General features: G+C 48.1%; 3 protein-coding genes across 3 annotated transcripts; 2 read left to right on the forward strand and 1 right to left on the reverse strand.

The window, feature by feature from the left end:
- Positions 1–6,678: 6,678 nt before the first annotated feature.
- MYCFIDRAFT_55590 (uncharacterized protein) lies at positions 6,679–9,538 on the forward strand. Its single transcript, XM_007921975.1, has 3 exons — positions 6,679–8,398; positions 8,453–9,114; positions 9,172–9,538. The coding sequence occupies exons 1-3, from the start codon at positions 7,706–7,708 to the stop codon at positions 9,299–9,301; spliced, it is 1,485 nt and encodes a 494-aa protein (XP_007920166.1). The 5' UTR covers positions 6,679–7,705; the 3' UTR covers positions 9,302–9,538.
- A 747-nt stretch (positions 9,539–10,285) lies between these two features.
- On the reverse strand, positions 10,286–12,854 carry MYCFIDRAFT_185536 (uncharacterized protein; the record flags this gene model as incomplete). The annotated part of the gene is made up of 10 exons (XM_007923689.1): positions 10,286–10,417; positions 10,731–10,955; positions 11,032–11,279; positions 11,345–11,365; positions 11,428–11,560; positions 11,654–11,956; positions 12,008–12,445; positions 12,503–12,540; positions 12,597–12,620; positions 12,707–12,854. 10 exons carry the CDS (start codon positions 12,852–12,854, stop codon positions 10,286–10,288), a joined length of 1,710 nt encoding a protein of 569 aa, XP_007921880.1.
- Positions 12,855–13,593: 739 nt separating this feature from the next.
- MYCFIDRAFT_185537 (glycoside hydrolase family 3 protein) lies at positions 13,594–16,212 on the forward strand (the record flags this gene model as incomplete). Its single annotated transcript, XM_007923690.1, has 5 exons — positions 13,594–13,723; positions 13,773–14,104; positions 14,161–14,449; positions 14,507–16,105; positions 16,190–16,212. The coding sequence occupies 5 exons, from the start codon at positions 13,594–13,596 to the stop codon at positions 16,210–16,212; spliced, it is 2,373 nt and encodes a 790-aa protein (XP_007921881.1).
- Positions 16,213–16,335: the final 123 nt, after the last annotated feature.

Raw genomic sequence — 16,335 nt, forward strand, 5'->3', positions numbered from 1 at the left:
ATTAAACGAGGTACGTATTATATGCATCTAATAGTACTAGCAGCCGGATTAACTATAGTAGTACTATCGCTGTTACTGTATATAGCGATATCGACTAGGGAGTTATTATAACTTCTCCTGTCTATGTCCTTAACACGCACTGTTAATACAGTAAGAGCATTAATATGCTTTAAGCCGTCGCGGAGTCCGGTAAGCCGCTTATCCTACGCTTGCTTATTAACAATACGGGCTATAGCAATCTTATACTATAGGGTTAGAAACAATGAATTGATGGATTGCTAAGTCCCGCTGTCGTAATTAGGTCGCCTCGATAGGCTATTAGTAGGGTTGCTTACGCCTAGCCGATATAATACATCAAAATTAAACCTAGCGAGGTAGACGGCCTATCTAGCCTATCGACCTATAACTCTAGTAACCTTAGTAATGCTACGGAGGTTGTTATAGTCTATATAGACCTATATCGTGTGTTAGGCCCTATCGAGGTAATGCCTCTAGTACTTAAAGGCCTCGACAATAGCTAAGAGCTCTTACTCGTAGGTCTCGTAGCGACGCTTAGCATCGATTATCTTCCTCGAGAAGAAGGCAATCGGGTGCTAGTAATAGTTATTATCTAATTGCTAGGACATAATAGCCGATATAGCGAACTGTAAAGCGTTAGTCTCAATTCGGATCTGCTTGTTTAGTACGAAATAGTATAACAAGGGGACTTTAGTAAAGCGCTACTTCAGACCGTTAAAAGCGGCTTGTGCTTTATTAGTCTATTTAAACTCTCTAGTCGGGTTAGCCTTGGTTTTAGTAAGCTTAGTTAGGGGCATTACGTGTCGTAAATAGCCCTTAATAAAGCGACGATAGAAGTTAGCAAAACCTAGGAATAATTGAAGCTCCTTAATACTAGTAGGCGTTAGCTACTTAGTAATAGTCTTAATCCGGTTAGGATTAGCCTTAATACCCTTAGTTGATACGAGGAAGCTAAGGAAGGACACCTCCTTAGTAGCAAAGGTATATTTAGAAGGCTTGCAATATAGTCTATAGGCTCGTAGGCGATCGAGTACCTTACGGACTATAGCCTAGTGCTCCGCAATATTAGGTAAGTGTATATAAACTAGGATGTTATCTAGGTAAACTATATAGAGATAGTCTAATAGGCCCGAAAGGGCCCGATTAATGTAGGACTAGAACGTTATAGGGGCATTAGCTAAGCCGAATAGCATAACTAAGTACTCGAAATGCCTATAACGAGTACGAAAGGCTGTCTTCTATTTATCGCCCTTACGGATACAGATGCGGTAATAGGCGTCCTTAATGTCTAATATAGTGTAGTAGTAAGTACTAGAAAGGCGATCGAGGGTCTTATTAATAAGAGGAAGTAGGCAGCGGTCTTTAATAGTAACAGCGTTAAGCCTACGATAATTAATATATAGACGTAGGCTACTATCCTTCTTTAGTACGAACAGGATAGGGGCGCTAGCAGGGCTGTTACTATACCGAATGCGACCGTTAGCTAGGTTTTCCTCTAGGTACTTACGCAATATAGCAAGCTCTCGTTTACTAAGGTTGTAGAGGGGGCTAAAAGGGACCTCCTTACCCGCTATAATATTAATCTTATAATCCGTCTCTTTAAACATAGGCAATGTCGATGCTAAGTAGTATTTAAATACATTAATATAGGTTTCTCGAATAGGCTCCGGTATACGAGCAAGCTAATTAGGATCTATGCTATTAGGGGGCATAGGCTTATCGTTATCGCCTAATAGGTCGACTATTAGGTTAGCTGCGGCAGGTGTTAGGTTGCCGATGAATAGAACCCTAATATCGTTAGGGCACTCGCTAATATCGATGTGTTTAATGTCCTCTTTCCTAGCGATTCTAAATCGCTACTATTAACTGCCCAAGTCTATAACTATAGCATAGTACTTAAGAATAGGGTTACTAATAACAATCTTAGATAGGAGGCTGTCTATATCTACCGCATAGGTAGTAAAGTTTAGCAGGCGCTTATTGCCGAGGTCGTCCTTTAGGGCTATATAGACATAGTAGGCCCTATAGGTTAATTGCCGAGCGTTATTAAACCAAGCAAGGGTTAGTAGGTTAGTCCTAGGCAGTTGTCGAAGGTCTAATTGCTTAGCTAGGCGATAGCTAATAAGGGCGCTAACTGAATTTCCTAGATCTAGTATAACCTTAGTCTTATAGTTAGTATCGGGCCCGGATATAAGACAGGTACGTATAATAGCTAGTATAATGTCGATAGTCTTACGCCGCACGAGGCTAACAGTTAGTACGGCGCTTACTCTTTTTTCGAAGGTTAGCCTATAGGGGTAGCGTTAGCTACTAAGAGGTACTTTTAGTGCTTAGCGGTAGTACGGTCGATTCGGGCCTAGTCCTTAGGTTTGTCGCATTAGCCTAGTAGATAGCTAGTACTGTTACAATTAAAGCACTTCAACCCGGTTAGTAGACTGCCGTAGCTATTGTTACTGCTATTGTTAGTCGAGCGGTTAGCATTATAGGGATACGAGCCCCTTCTACGGCCCCTATCGCGGCCTCCTCTATATAACCGCCGGCTACGGCCTCTTCTACGATCGTTACTATTCCTATTGTTAGTATTGTTGTCCTAGTAGGAACCTTGGTTTCCTCCGCGGCTACTACGGTTGCTACGGTTAGTACTAGCTAGTCGGATCCTTAATTCTAGTCGCTGTTAGAGCTAAATAGCCCGTTCGGCTGTTTCCACTTCGACTATGAATTAAATGCGCGTTAGATTAGTCTGTTCGAATATACGGCGACGGTCTAATTTAAGGACTAATTCCTATCGCAATTTAGGGCGTATTTCGGAAATCTAGATAGAGTCGGTCTTAGCTAGCAAATCGTCTTCGAGGGTCTTTAAATAGGCCTTAAATAAGCGAGCCGATTAATTAGTCTTTTGTTTAGCTCGAAGGTATTAGTCCTAAGCGTGTTATTGCCTTAGTATAGGGTTTCTAAGGGTGTCTAGCATAATAGTCTTGTAGTTTTGCTACTAAATAGCGGTCTAATTAGTAAGGGAGTCAAAGTGGTCATCCTAGGTACGCTTTAGGTCTCCATTAATGTATTATATAGCATAGACGACTAGCGAATAGTCGTCTAGCAGGGCCCTTAGTGCATTTCGTTAGTTAAGCTTACAGTTACGAATATAGTCGTTATATTGCTTTCGACTAGAGCTATTAAACACGGTATAGTCCTTGAGTTTAGTATCCTTCTTCTAGACTAGGACTGATAGTAAGGAAGGCCCTACTGTCGGATTAGTGTTAGTTGTTAGGGCCTCCTAAAGGCGGCGAATTTCGAGGAGGTTATCCTTCAGCTATTATTCTTAACGTAGGGCAGTAAGCCTGTTTTAGGTGGCTTCTTAGAGTCTCCCTACTAGTTAGGGGCTAAAGGCTAGTTAGCTATATCGACGGTTAACAATATTATTAAGAATATCGTCGACAGGCAATTCTAGATTATTACCTAGAACTATAGGTTCTTCTTTAATAGGCTCTCCGGCAGGCTCTTTAGTAGGAGGCACTTTAGTAGGAGGCGCTTTAGCAGGCACTGTGCTACTAGCGTTGTCGTTACTAGCGCTACTAGCGGTAGCACGGTTATTGTTTCGTAATAAACTAGCTATTATAAGGGGCGACACTAATAATGTATTATTAGCCCCTAAGATGCGGATATAGCGGAATTAGTGGATATCGGCTTAGTATGCTTAACTTAGTATAATAGGCCGTATAGAAGGCCTTGCTTGATAATTAGTACGGTTGTTTCGATAGAATAGTACGTATAGGTCCCGTTCTTCGAGCGCAATATAGTTAGATTAGTCTTATTCGTAGCTATACCGCTAAAAGCTTAAAATAAGGACTATCTAGCTACTGCCCTTAAAGGGTGGATCGAATACTATATAAGAAGGGTATATTAGTAGGTAGATAGGGTAGTAGTAGATACGAGTAGTATTCGATAAGAATCTAGAAGGAGAGGGAGGAAGGTAGGAGAGTTAGCCTAACGCTAAGCGCTAAGCCCTGCCTAAGGCATCGAGACCCTAGCTTTACTCGGCCTAGTTACATGCTAATTACGTATAGCCTCTTTAGCCCTAACAATTATTACTATAATATATCGTACGGCAGAGATAATAGTAACGCTACTACCGGTAGGACGAGCGTTATCGCGGCTAGTTTTCTCGGCGGACTTCGTCGTAGGATATAAGGAGCTTTAGGACCTAACCTTAAGGCAAAAGCGTCTATTGTATCGTAAGATAACGACGGCGGACGACGGTAATATAGTTAATATCTTTCTCGGCGTACCTCTAGATACGTAGTAGGCTATATCGATAGCGTTAGTAGATAAGTATTTAGAGGAGTTTAAATTGTTATCCTAAGCTAGAATACCGAAGTGTTAGATTAGTTAGCTATTCTCGAACATAGCTTTTTTTTAATATCTTTAGATCGATAGCTTTTAGTACAGTTTTAGTAGTATCTAGGATTCTAGTATAAAACTGTATTTCTTAGCTATAAGTTATAGCAAATAAGTTTTCTAAGGATAGTAGGAAGTCGAGCATTGCACTACCGATATAAGAAATCCTATACAAAACAGCTATAATCTAATAATAACTAAGATTCTTAATATTTCTATCGAATAAAGAAGCCCCGCCTATCTACTAGTTTTATAACTAAGACAATATTGCCTTATCTTCCTTATCCTATAGGTACTATTAGTATACCCGCTATATCTCTATTGCAATAGTATCTCTTTGCCTATCTATCGGTCCTTTAATACTATTATCTTCTTCCGTAGCGGCGGCGGCATTATCGAATAGCCTATCGTTAGTCTCGTTAGCCTCTAACTCGAAGGTATCTATCGCCTTCGCGCCTATCTCTTAGAGGACATTATAGAGGGTAGTAGCAACGTATACTATAGCTATTTAAGCGCGAATACTATACTACGGCGCACTCTCGAATATATAGAAGCGACGCTTTATTATACTAAAGGTCCGCTCGATAACGTTACGAAGGGAACTATAGCGAAGGTTAAATAACTCTTTATAGTCCGCCGGCCGCATTATAGCTAGGTACTACTCTCGCAAATAGTATCGTACGCCTCTATATAGGACTATATAAGGAGCGCTATTTAGATAGCTAGCATCCGCGAGATAATATCGTCCTTCTAGCGCGTTAAATCTATAGTGCGAGCGAGCGTTATTAAGTATACGACTATTGTAGGCGGAGCCTTTCTATCTAGCTAGAATAAAAGTAAACCTTATATTATAGTCTACTACCGCTAATACATTCTATAATAGTGTTCCTTTACGACTGCGGAAGGCCGCTTATTAATTAACTAGTACGTATACTAGTATATAAGAGCTATCTAACGTACTAACTACGTCCTTAAACTAAGGCTAGTATTTCCGACCCTTTGCCTTTACCGCTAAACTATCGTCTTTATCGGCTCGAGTAACGATTACTAGATATACCTCTAATATAGTAGCTATAACCTTATAGATTATACGACTATACTTATCGACTAAGTAATAGAAGTCTTCGGCTAGGTCTCGAGTATAGCTGTTAGTTACAAAAGCGTATAAGAATATTAGCACCTTCTATTCTTTACTAATATATCTTCTACGCCGTAGGTATAGCAAAATAAGCTAAAAGAGGTATATAAACGCGTCTAGATAGAAGCGTATATATCTATACAATCGTCGTATAGTATCTTCTACTAATAGACTAGTAGTAACGGCCTCGCCTTTGCTATCTTCTAGGTATAGGGTACGTATACTAGGCTGCGAAGAAGCGGCTATTTAGTATAATAGTATCGCTAGTATTCCGAAGGTAAAGATAACGTTACGCTTAACGATTTGCTAGCGGTCGAGAGCGTCTATTATTGCTAATAATTATAGTAAGAACCTCGACTACTGCCTACTACCGAGAAACGTATACCGTACGAAGCTCTCCTACGCCCGAAAACTATACCTACTACTACTATATATACGTCGACTCGCGCTATTTTCGTTCCGTACGCTGCCCTCGGCCTTAATTGCAACGTACGGTCCTTAATCCAATCGAATAGCTATCGAGCCGTATCTATATACCCTATTTAGTACTAAAAGCGCTACTCCGGAGGCCGCGGAGGTCTATATTCGATTAAGAAGATTGCACTTAGAAAGGGGCTATTAAATAGCCGTTAGACAGAAGACACGCCTCATAATCCTATCGATAATATTCAATTTTATGGATTATGGTTCAATATCGCTTGGATTATGTAGAGATTGGATTATGGACAAGACAGGCTCCAAAGCTGGCCTCGTAAGGCTCGTATACGGCAGACGTCACGTTACGTCAGCTCGTCCAGCGACGGCGACGCGACGCGCTGTCTTCGCGCGGCACGGCAGGTACGGTACGCAGACACGCCAAAAATGAAGAAGGACAGAAGCAACGATTGTGGTAGAAAGCAGGCGCGAAATAATACATGTATGCAGTGGGCATCGGGCGGCCTGATGTGCGTAGGAGTTGAATGAAGCGCCAAGCAATGGCTAAAGCAGGGTGAGGTGCTGGCAGAACATGGCAAATCGAATGCCGGAGCCGGAGCCGCCGGAGGAGTGGCCGGAGGGGTGACTTTGTATTATTTTATCAGGACTCCCGTACTTCTGAGACGCTCGCTTTCGCCAACAAGCGCCCGTCTCATCGGCGCGCTACGAGCAGCTCGCAGCTCGCAGCTCGCAGTGCAAAGCCAACCGCCAACAACGCAACACTTGGGACACTACTACTGTCATTTGCAGCCCCCGCCTCGCCTCGCCTCGCCTCGGCTCCCCAGTGAAATCCTGAAATCCTGCCACCGCTCTGACGCTGAAACTGCGAGGGCACGACAGCACAACGCACCTGTGTTTCCTGTATCCTTGTTCCTGCCGCGCTACCACGCCCACACCCACACCAAACCATACAACGAGCAGAACATCGTCGGGAAACAGAGAAGGGTCTGGCGGGTGTTGATCGACTCGACTTGGGCGGCCTGCACGGCGCGGCACGGCTCGATTGATTAGGGGCTGCGCTAGGCACGAGGCGAGAGCGCAGTCGTCTGCGTGGTGCTTGTTGCTTGTAGGTGGTGAGGTGAACGCGCGCTGAGCAGAGCAGCTGGAGTGTGGAGTGGTGCCTCAGCCGCCGAGCTGGCTGCTGGAGTGACGGCTGCCTGTCCTGTGAATCCTCTGACATTCGACCAACATACCCACACATCGCCCTCTTGGATTCCGCTTGCGCACACACCACAGCACCGGGAGTCAGCATCGTTCGCCTGCAAGAAGCATTCGCTTATACAAGCATTGTCACCGAGACCCGCAACCCCAGCACCGCACGACACAATATACATAGACTGCCGCAGTCCTTCGCCCTTCACGCGAGACCGCCCTTTTACCCACCCCGTTTCACCTCCGCCGCCAGCTGCTGCATATCAACGTCACTGCGAGAGAAGACGAGGTCGGAGAAGGCATCACCCATCAGTGATCCATACCAGACCCATACACTCCTGAGCGCACGCACGACTCAGCCAAACTGGCCCGCCGACCTTCCCCCCATCTCTACAGTCCGCACGCCCGCACTCAGGCTGTCAAGAGGGCATCGTGCTCCTCTTCGACAGCCGTCAGCCGAGCCCACCGTCGCCCACCGTGGCGGAAAACAACACTCCCTCGCTCCACCCCGCAGCCGATCGCTCCAACATGGCTTCTCCTGCACCTCTTCTACGCCCGCCCGTCCCCGGCGCGGGTCGCCAGCAGAGCGTTCCCAAGGTGCCACGACTCGGCCTCGCCATACCTGCGTCACCCCACCAGCGCCCAGTGAACAGCGCTGCTGCACCACCCATGTCAGAAAACTCCGCAATCCCACCACTCTCCATCCCGCAAAGGCAGCAGCCACCGAAGCTGAGTCTAGCCACTCCCATGGGCACGTCACATACACCCCACGAGAATGCTCAGGGCAAGAGGAAACTGCCTCCACTGCAAATGCCGGGCGCCTCCGCCAGCGGCGACAGCAGTGGAGAGTCTATGCACAGTAGGTCCAACAGTTTTGGAGCAAATACCACCCAGAATGGATCAGTCTCAACGACCTCCTCGATATCGGCGCTCAACTTCGCTGACATGCTGAAAGATCCCTCTTCGGCCTACAGCAGCAGTTCAGCCACGTCGGGAGTTGAGATGACCCGCGATCCCAGCCAGCAAGCACTGCTACCTGATTTGGAGAAGTTGAGTCTGGAGAAGGGAAGACCACTCGATGTGGAGGATTTGGATGATTCGGGTTGGAAGGCAGCAAAGAAGGAGGGCAGAATCGTGGAGCTGGGAAGTCTGGGTGAAGGTGCAGGCGGCGCCGTGACGCGCTGTATCCTGAAAGAGGGGAAGACGGTGTTTGCATTAAAGGTAGGCAGGCCATCGGGATGCGGACGAGATGATTCAGGCTGACAGGTTCTGAAGATTATCACCACCGACCCGAACCCAGACGTCAAGAAGCAGATTGTGCGAGAATTGTCCTTCAACAAGTCGTGCGCATCTGCACACATCTGCCAATACTACGGCGCTTTCATGGACGATACTGCAGGCACCATAGGCATCAGCATGGAATTTTGCGAGGGCGGCTCCCTCGACAGCATATACCGCGAAGTCAAGAAGCTTGGAGGTCGGACTGGTGAAAAAGTGCTTGGCAAGGTGGCCGAGGGCGTGTTGAACGGGCTAACGTATCTGCACGGCCACCGCATTATTCACCGCGACATCAAGCCATCCAACATTCTTCTCACGCGACAAGGCGAGGTCAAGCTTTGTGACTTTGGGGTCAGTGGCGAGTTCGGCACCAAGGGTGATGCAAACACGTTCATTGGCACCAGCTACTACATGGCACCCGAACGAATCACTGGCCAAAGCTACACAATCACTAGTGATGTTTGGAGCTTAGGCGTGACACTCTTGGAGGTGGCTCAGCATCGTTTCCCATTCCCTGCCGATGGCACAGAAATGAATCCACGAGCAGGATTGATCGATCTGCTCACCTATATCGTGCGGCAACCCATACCCAAGCTCAAGGATGAGCCTGAGAATGGCTTGAAGTGGAGTGCTAACTTCAAGTACTTTATCGAATGCTGGTAAGTTCGAAGTTGGGCGCGTAGCATCATTATACATTGCTAACTAGTGCTCCCCAGCTTGGAAAAGGACTCCAACCGCCGAGCGACACCTTGGCACATCCTCAAGCACCCTTGGATGGTGGACATGATGCAGAAACGAGTCGACATGCATCAATTTTTGAAGACCGTCTGGGATTGGCAAGACTGATTGCAGCCACAGTCTGTCGTAGAGATGCCGACTTGGCAACAAAACTTCGAGAAATCAAGAATATTGTGTCGCCATACGGGGCGATAATGTATGTGGTTGAATACATGGCACTTCTAACGCATTGTACGGACAGGCATTTTCGGAGGCGTATTGACTAACAGGTGAAGCATTTCTTGTAACAGCCATGACGTGGCAATGTCATTGATCTACTTTCCAATTCCAACGAATCTATCAAAGGACGAGGGAGCATGTCCGTTTCAAAGTCGTTGAGAGTTCGAGGGCAAGCCAATCCGAAGCTCCGGCCTTGGCAGCTCCGATTCGGAGTTCGGGTCCGTTTCGAGAAGGTGCATGTTGAACATATGTACATTGAGCTGCCCTGCCCTCCGCATGCCCTGTCTGTCCCACTGTATGCCTGTGAGCTTGGCTTGCTAGGCTCCGATCATTACGCCAACGCATAGTCTGTCTCTACCAAAGACGTGAGTCGCGCCATCGCCTTGCAACGCACTGGCACGAACGTTACAATGGAGAAGCAGCCAGATGGAGCGCCGCGATGGGCGGCCGCAAAAAAGCAACGCAGTGCAACACATGGCTTCATCTTCATGGCACTTCTCGGCACAACCGGTCAATAACTGATCCATTTCGGTCACCATCGTTCTCAAAAAGTCTCGCAGAAAAGCAAATTTGATTGGAGTACTGCACCTACGACACAGTCATTGGAATATGCTCGATGCTACGCTGAGCTTGGTGGATATCAATGCGCCACGATTGGAACTGCCCATGGACTACTGGAATGATACTACAGAAGCCACAATAAGCCTGGCGGTCGCGACGAAGTTTTGAAAAAAAAAAAAGTATTGGAGGAAATTGGACCAGATTTCGCCTTCGATTGGAGATATGTGGACGGAAAATTCGCTTTGAGTTGTATACATTTCCGCTATTTCGAGCGAAGATGAGATTTACGGCTCCTTTTGAAGCTGACACGAGTCATCCTTTGCTTTCGATTGGGAACACTGCGGATCCGGGTACGCCTTTGGGGAATGCGAAGTTGATGGCGGAGGGGTATGAGGGGGCGGGAGTTCTAGTTAAGCGTGGATACGCCGGGACATTGTAGTCTTGCTGCGAAGAGTGCATGTACGGAGAGGTGGGTGAAGAGGGATTTTCTGACGGGGGAATTACCGCCGAAGGATACGATTTGTGAGGTTGATGAGGTGCCGTTTGGGGGGTAATAATGATGATCATAATGATGTAGTATAGTAGTGCTGTCAAATCCTCTACAAGTCACAGTCGAAAAATTCAAACCCATTGCAGGATGTCGTAATCAGATCTCCTCAACCTCCTTATACTTCGCCCAACTCTTCTCCTTCTCATCATCAGCTCTACCTTCTCCACTCACACTCCCACCACCACCACCACCACCACCACCACGCACCACCTCCTCCAACCCAACCTCACGACTTATTTCTCTCATCCTCCCCTCATCCGCCGCCGCGAAACCCGCAGACCCAAACAAAACATCCATCTCTTCCAAACTCAACTTCTTAGTCTCGGGAAAAAAGAGAAAAATAAATCCCGCGCCCATAAACGTTAAAATTCCGAAGAACAGATATGTGCCGTAAGTCATACTGGTGAGCATATCTGGTGTAACTTGACCGACCTGAAAAGAAAAATCAATTAGAATTTATTAGATAGATGAAGGATGTTTTTTTTTGGTCGATGGTGGGCTTACTTACGATAAAATTATTTAACCAATTGGAACTCGCTCCCAAAGCAATTCCATACGGTCTTTGACTTATCGGCCAGATTTCTGCGATTACGATCCATGCGCAGGGGCCCCAGGAGTAGCCGAAGAATACCACAAAAAGCCAGACCATGGCTACGGCGGCCCAGCCGGCTGCGGAGTGCGTGGACCAGGAGTCTTGGTTTTTGGCGGTGATGACTGCGACGATCATGTGGCAGGTTGCCATTCCGATTGCTCCGCCTGGGGATGGAAAGATGGATTAGATGGTGGTGGAGGGGATTTGAGGGTGAACTACATGTACTTACTGATGAGGATTGGTTTGCGGACTGGAGTATATGTTAGCGTTTTGAATGATGGGTTGAGGTTGGTTAGTTATAAGTATGCATACCTGTTGGAAAGGTAGCGAGCCACATTGCAATACCGACAACGCCTGTCGCGAGGAGTGAAGTGGTATTCGAGGACAGTCCCAGTCCCTTGAAGATTTGTGGAGCGTAATATAAAATTGCGTTGATGCCCGTCCACTGAGATTGCGTTAGTGAGGAGCCTTCTTTCTTGCGAGCAACTACGTGAAGCATATTTATGTGAATGCCGGTTCGGTTGGTGTGTAGACATACCTGCTGGAAGAACATTGTTACCGTCGCCAAAGCAACACGTCTGAACATCGGCATGGTTTTGAAGAGTGAACCGACGGCAATGAACTGGAGCTTGATGGTACTCCAAGCAGAACCATCGGCAAGCTCGGGAAAGCATACGGCTGTGGAGCGTTTCTCGAACAGTGACTGTGCTTTGATCTCCAGAAACTCGAGCTCGATCAATTCATGGTCTTGCGGTAGATCTCGCAGACTTGCTAGTGTTTTCCTTGCTTCGACTTCGCGATCATGGTGCACGAGCCATCTTGGTGAGAAAGGCATGAAGGCCTGTGTGGTCAAATCAGCACGGTGAAAATCCCATCTGGCAAGGTTACGTACCATTCCTGCTCCGAGTAAGACTGCAGGCGCAAGCTGTAGGCAAAGTGGGACGAGCCAGGCAGCATCGTGTTGACCTCTGCCCGTGCCTCCGATGTAGTTCGTGCCATAATCGATCCAGAACGCGATCATGATTCCGGTTGTGATGGCGAGCTGTTGCAGACCAACAAGAGCACCTCGCACCTCAGGTGGAGCCACCTCTGCGTTATACATGGGCACAATCATCGACAGAGATCCAACTCCCATACCAGTGACGAAACGACCACCAAGAATGGCGCTGGCTCCTGCACCGGTGATCGCGGTGCACTGTACGACCACGCCGATGATGAAGATCGCAGTATTGACCAAGATTGCGTACTTTCGTGAAAGGATCTCGGCTAGGAAGCCGCTGTACAAGCATCCGACCCAGGCGCCAAGTTCGAGGATCGAAGTCAACCAGCCCTGTTGAATTAAGCGTGTCAATATGTGATGAAAGAAGACAGCACTCTTCTTCCTTACCTTTTTGGTTGAGTTCCGAACCCAGACTCCCATGTGCCCTAGTCTTCCTTAGCATGCCATATCGCATATTGTTTCGCTCGTGGACGCGACTCACGGTCGAAAGAGGTCATAGTGAGAACTCCAGAAAAAGACACCCTGGTTGTAGCCTGTGTTATGTCAGTAGACTTTATTCCTGATCAGACACTGCGGATCCTGAGCACCGACCATAGAGAAGACCTCCAAGACAGGCGAAGCATGCAATGCCGAAGACTCTCACGTTCTTTAGCAGAGCAGCTGGTCCAGACGAGCCTTGCAGCTGCTGCCGTCGGTGAAGAGCAGCTTCAAACTGTGATGCTCCTCCGACGGGAGCCATATTGCCAAGTCTGGTTCTGGGGGAAGTCAGTCTCGAGGAAAGAAATGAGCGGGGAAGTGAGAGCTGATGTCCAGAAGTTCGATGTATGTCCAGTGCTATTGTTTTACTTGTTCTGCACAAGCTAGATATCCCTACCTCTTCGCGTATACATCTCTCTCGCCATGTGGCATATACACAGTGAATTCATGCAGGACGTCCGGGTAAAGGCCTGCTCTGTTATACACTGAGACGCCATCGGAGCACTAGAGAGTAACATGTGCTCTGGAACGTAACGTGAATCCTTTGGACTAGGTTCTCCAGTCTATTCTATCTAGAGCTGTGGGTTTGTGGAGCAGCATGGGGAGGCTGGAGCAGCGTTGCACGCCACGCGAAGGCGTGTGAGTGCAATTAGCCTGAATGTCGGCCCGAGTATGGCATTGGCATGATCAATGCTCTGCGTGACTACTCTATATACCACGACGGCATCGTTGTGCGGCTCTTTCCAAGACTCCACGCCTGGCGGGATGTCGGCGTATGTCAAAGGAGGCTGGCGAGATGAAGTGTTGAATCAGGTTCTTTCTGGTCGCTGGCAGCTTTCACGGCTGAAGGCGCCTCGACTGTGGCTTCTCTCCCGGTCATTATTCTTCTGGGGCATTGTTATCAGTACTCAGCCTTGTCGACTCCGCCGCGGAGAGCAGTATACAGCCGACATCGAGACCTGCTGGAGCAGCGAGAGGGAGACACGCGGCTGTCCTTGAGAATGGCGAGTATCATCGCGGCCTCGCTGCTGGCGCTTGCTGCTGGAGCACATGCTCAGCTACACGGCAGAGGCTTTCCAGATTGCACCAATGGACCTCTGAAAAACAACACCGTCTGTGACACGGCCGCCGGTAATCATGTTCTACGCCAGAACTTCGACCCCCGCTGACCTTGGTCTAGATCCGCTGACCAGGGCGAAGGCACTGATAGCAGAATTCACCTTGGCCGAGAAGATCAACAACACAGGCTCGACATCGCCCGGGGTGCCACGCCTAGGACTTCTCCCGTACGAATGGTGGCAAGAAGCACTACATGGCGTGGCCTCGTCTCCTGGTGTCAATTTCTCGGTCTCTGGAGAGTTTCGTTATGCTACCTCATTCCCTCAGCCCATCCTCATGGGTGCTGCATTTGACGATCAACTCATCCATGATGTCGCCTCGGTCATCAGTACTGAAGCTAGAGCCTTCAGCAACGACGACAGAGCGGGACTAGACTTTTGGACTCCGAACATTGTGAGCAACGGCCGCCGTATTCTTCTGCGACCAGTCATGGGCTAATCCTTCCAAAGAACCCGTTCAAGGACCCAAGATGGGGTCGGGGCCAAGAGACGCCAGGAGAGGACCCGTATCATCTATCAAGCTACGTTCACTCCTTGATCCGGGGTTTGCAAGGCGACAATCCTTCATACAAAAAGGTTGTTGCTACGTGCAAGCATTTCGTTGCTTACGACGTCGAAAACTGGAATGGCAACTTCCGCTATCAATTGGACGCTCATATCAACTCGCAAGATCTTGTCGAATACTACATGCCACCTTTCCGTTCGTGTGCTCGCGACTCCAATGTTGGCGCTTTCATGTGTAAGGCTCTGCCGGAGACGTGCAACATCACTCAGATGATGCTGACGTGAGACACAGGCAGCTACAACTCGCTGAACGGTGTTCCCACCTGTGCTGATCCATACCTTCTCCAAACTGTTCTGCGCGAACACTGGAATTGGACTGCAGAAGAGCAGTGGGTGACGAGCGATTGCGATTCCGTTCAGAATGTTTTCCTTTACCATAACTATGCTTCATCTCGCGAAGAAGCCGCAGCGATTTCCCTGAAAGCCGGAACCGACATCAACTGTGGCACTTACTACCAGGAGCATCTGCCAAGGGCGTATGAGCAGGGACTGATTAATGAGACTGATGTTGATACCTCCTTGATCCGCCAGTACGGTTCCTTGATTCGACTCGGCTACTTCGATGGCGATCGAGTTCCCTACAGGAATTTGACCTGGAACGATGTCTCAACTCCCTACGCCCAAGACCTTGCTCTGAAGGCAGCTACTTCCGGGATCACGCTGCTCAAGAATGACGGTATCCTACCACTTCAAATCACAAATGGAACCAAGATTGCACTGATTGGTGATTGGGCGAATGCAACAGATCAGATGCTTGGAAACTATCATGGAATTCCTCCCTACTTTCACTCACCTCTTTGGGCAGCACAGCAGACCGGCGCAGAAGTGACATACGTCCAAGGTCCAGGCGGGCAGTCAGATCCGACTACATACACATGGCGCCCTATTTGGTCAGCGGCAAATAAATCAGATGTAATCATCTACATCGGAGGTATGGATGAGCGTGTTGAGGCTGAAGAGAAGGACCGTGTTAGTATCGCCTGGTCTGGACCACAGTTGGACGTCATCGGCCAGCTTGCAGACTACTATGACAAGCCAACGATCGTTGTACAGATGGGTGGAGGATCTTTGGACAGCTCGCCTCTCGTCAAAAATCCAAACATCAGGGCATTGCTTTGGGGTGGATATCCTGGCCAGGATGGCGGAAAGGCGATCTTCGATATTCTCCAAGGAATTTCTGCACCAGCTGGTCGCCTCCCAATAACTCAATACCGCGCCGATTATATATCAAAGGTTCCTATGACTGACACATCACTGCGCCCTAACGCAACATCTGGAAGTCCAGGCCGTACCTACATCTGGTTGAATGAAGAACCAGTCTTCGAATTTGGCTACGGCTTGCACTACACGAATTTCACGGCGACAATCCCAGACGCGGAGTCAAGCGACACAACTTACAGTATCGATTCTCTCGCATCCGACTGCACAGAATCGTATCTTGATCGTTGTCCATTCAAGACGTTCTCGATCGACGTCACCAATACCGGCTCGGTCACCAGCGACTATGTCACTCTTGGCTTCCTCACTGGTGCTCATGGCCCAGAGCCATGTCCTAACAAGAGGCTCGTGTCATATCAAAGACTGCATAATATCACCGCCGGCTCCACACAAACCGCAGCTTTGAATCTGACTCTCGGAAGTCTATCAAGAGTTGACGATAAGGGCAACACGGTCCTCTTCCCAGGTTCTTACGCTTTGCTTGTGGACGTGCAGCCCATGGCATATGTGAACTTTACGCTCACCGGTAAGCCGAAGGTCTTGGATGAGTGGCCTCAGCCGCCTGAACCGACGAGTCAGAGTTCGGACTATTTCGTGGGAGGTTATGGATCGGGTGCGCCGTATCAAAAGCAGGTTCCTCTTGAAATTGATTGAGGATTGAGTTGAGGCATCTTAATGTAGCTCACCACTAATCTAGACATAACGCCATCTTGCAAATAGGATGTCGTCTTCCTTCCTCCTGCTGAATTTTTGGGTCTTTTGGTGTTGAAAATTGGATGCAGGATGGCTATATGCTCGTCGGCAGCCTGGACAGAACAGCATCGGTTTCTTGAGTGCTCATGT

Source organism: Pseudocercospora fijiensis (assembly GCF_000340215.1).
Source record: "Pseudocercospora fijiensis CIRAD86 unplaced genomic scaffold MYCFIscaffold_1, whole genome shotgun sequence".
NCBI classification, from domain to species: domain Eukaryota; kingdom Fungi; phylum Ascomycota; class Dothideomycetes; order Mycosphaerellales; family Mycosphaerellaceae; genus Pseudocercospora; species Pseudocercospora fijiensis.

Coding starts and splice junctions, on each gene's coding strand:
- MYCFIDRAFT_55590 (XM_007921975.1), top strand. CDS start 7,706: ATGGCTTCTCCTGCACCTCTTCTACGCCCGCCCGTCCCCGGCGCGGGT. Junction 8,399..8,452: donor AGACGGTGTTTGCATTAAAG/GTAGGCAGGCCA, acceptor CAGGTTCTGAAG/ATTATCACCACCGACCCGAA. Junction 9,115..9,171: donor AAGTACTTTATCGAATGCTG/GTAAGTTCGAAG, acceptor AGTGCTCCCCAG/CTTGGAAAAGGACTCCAACC.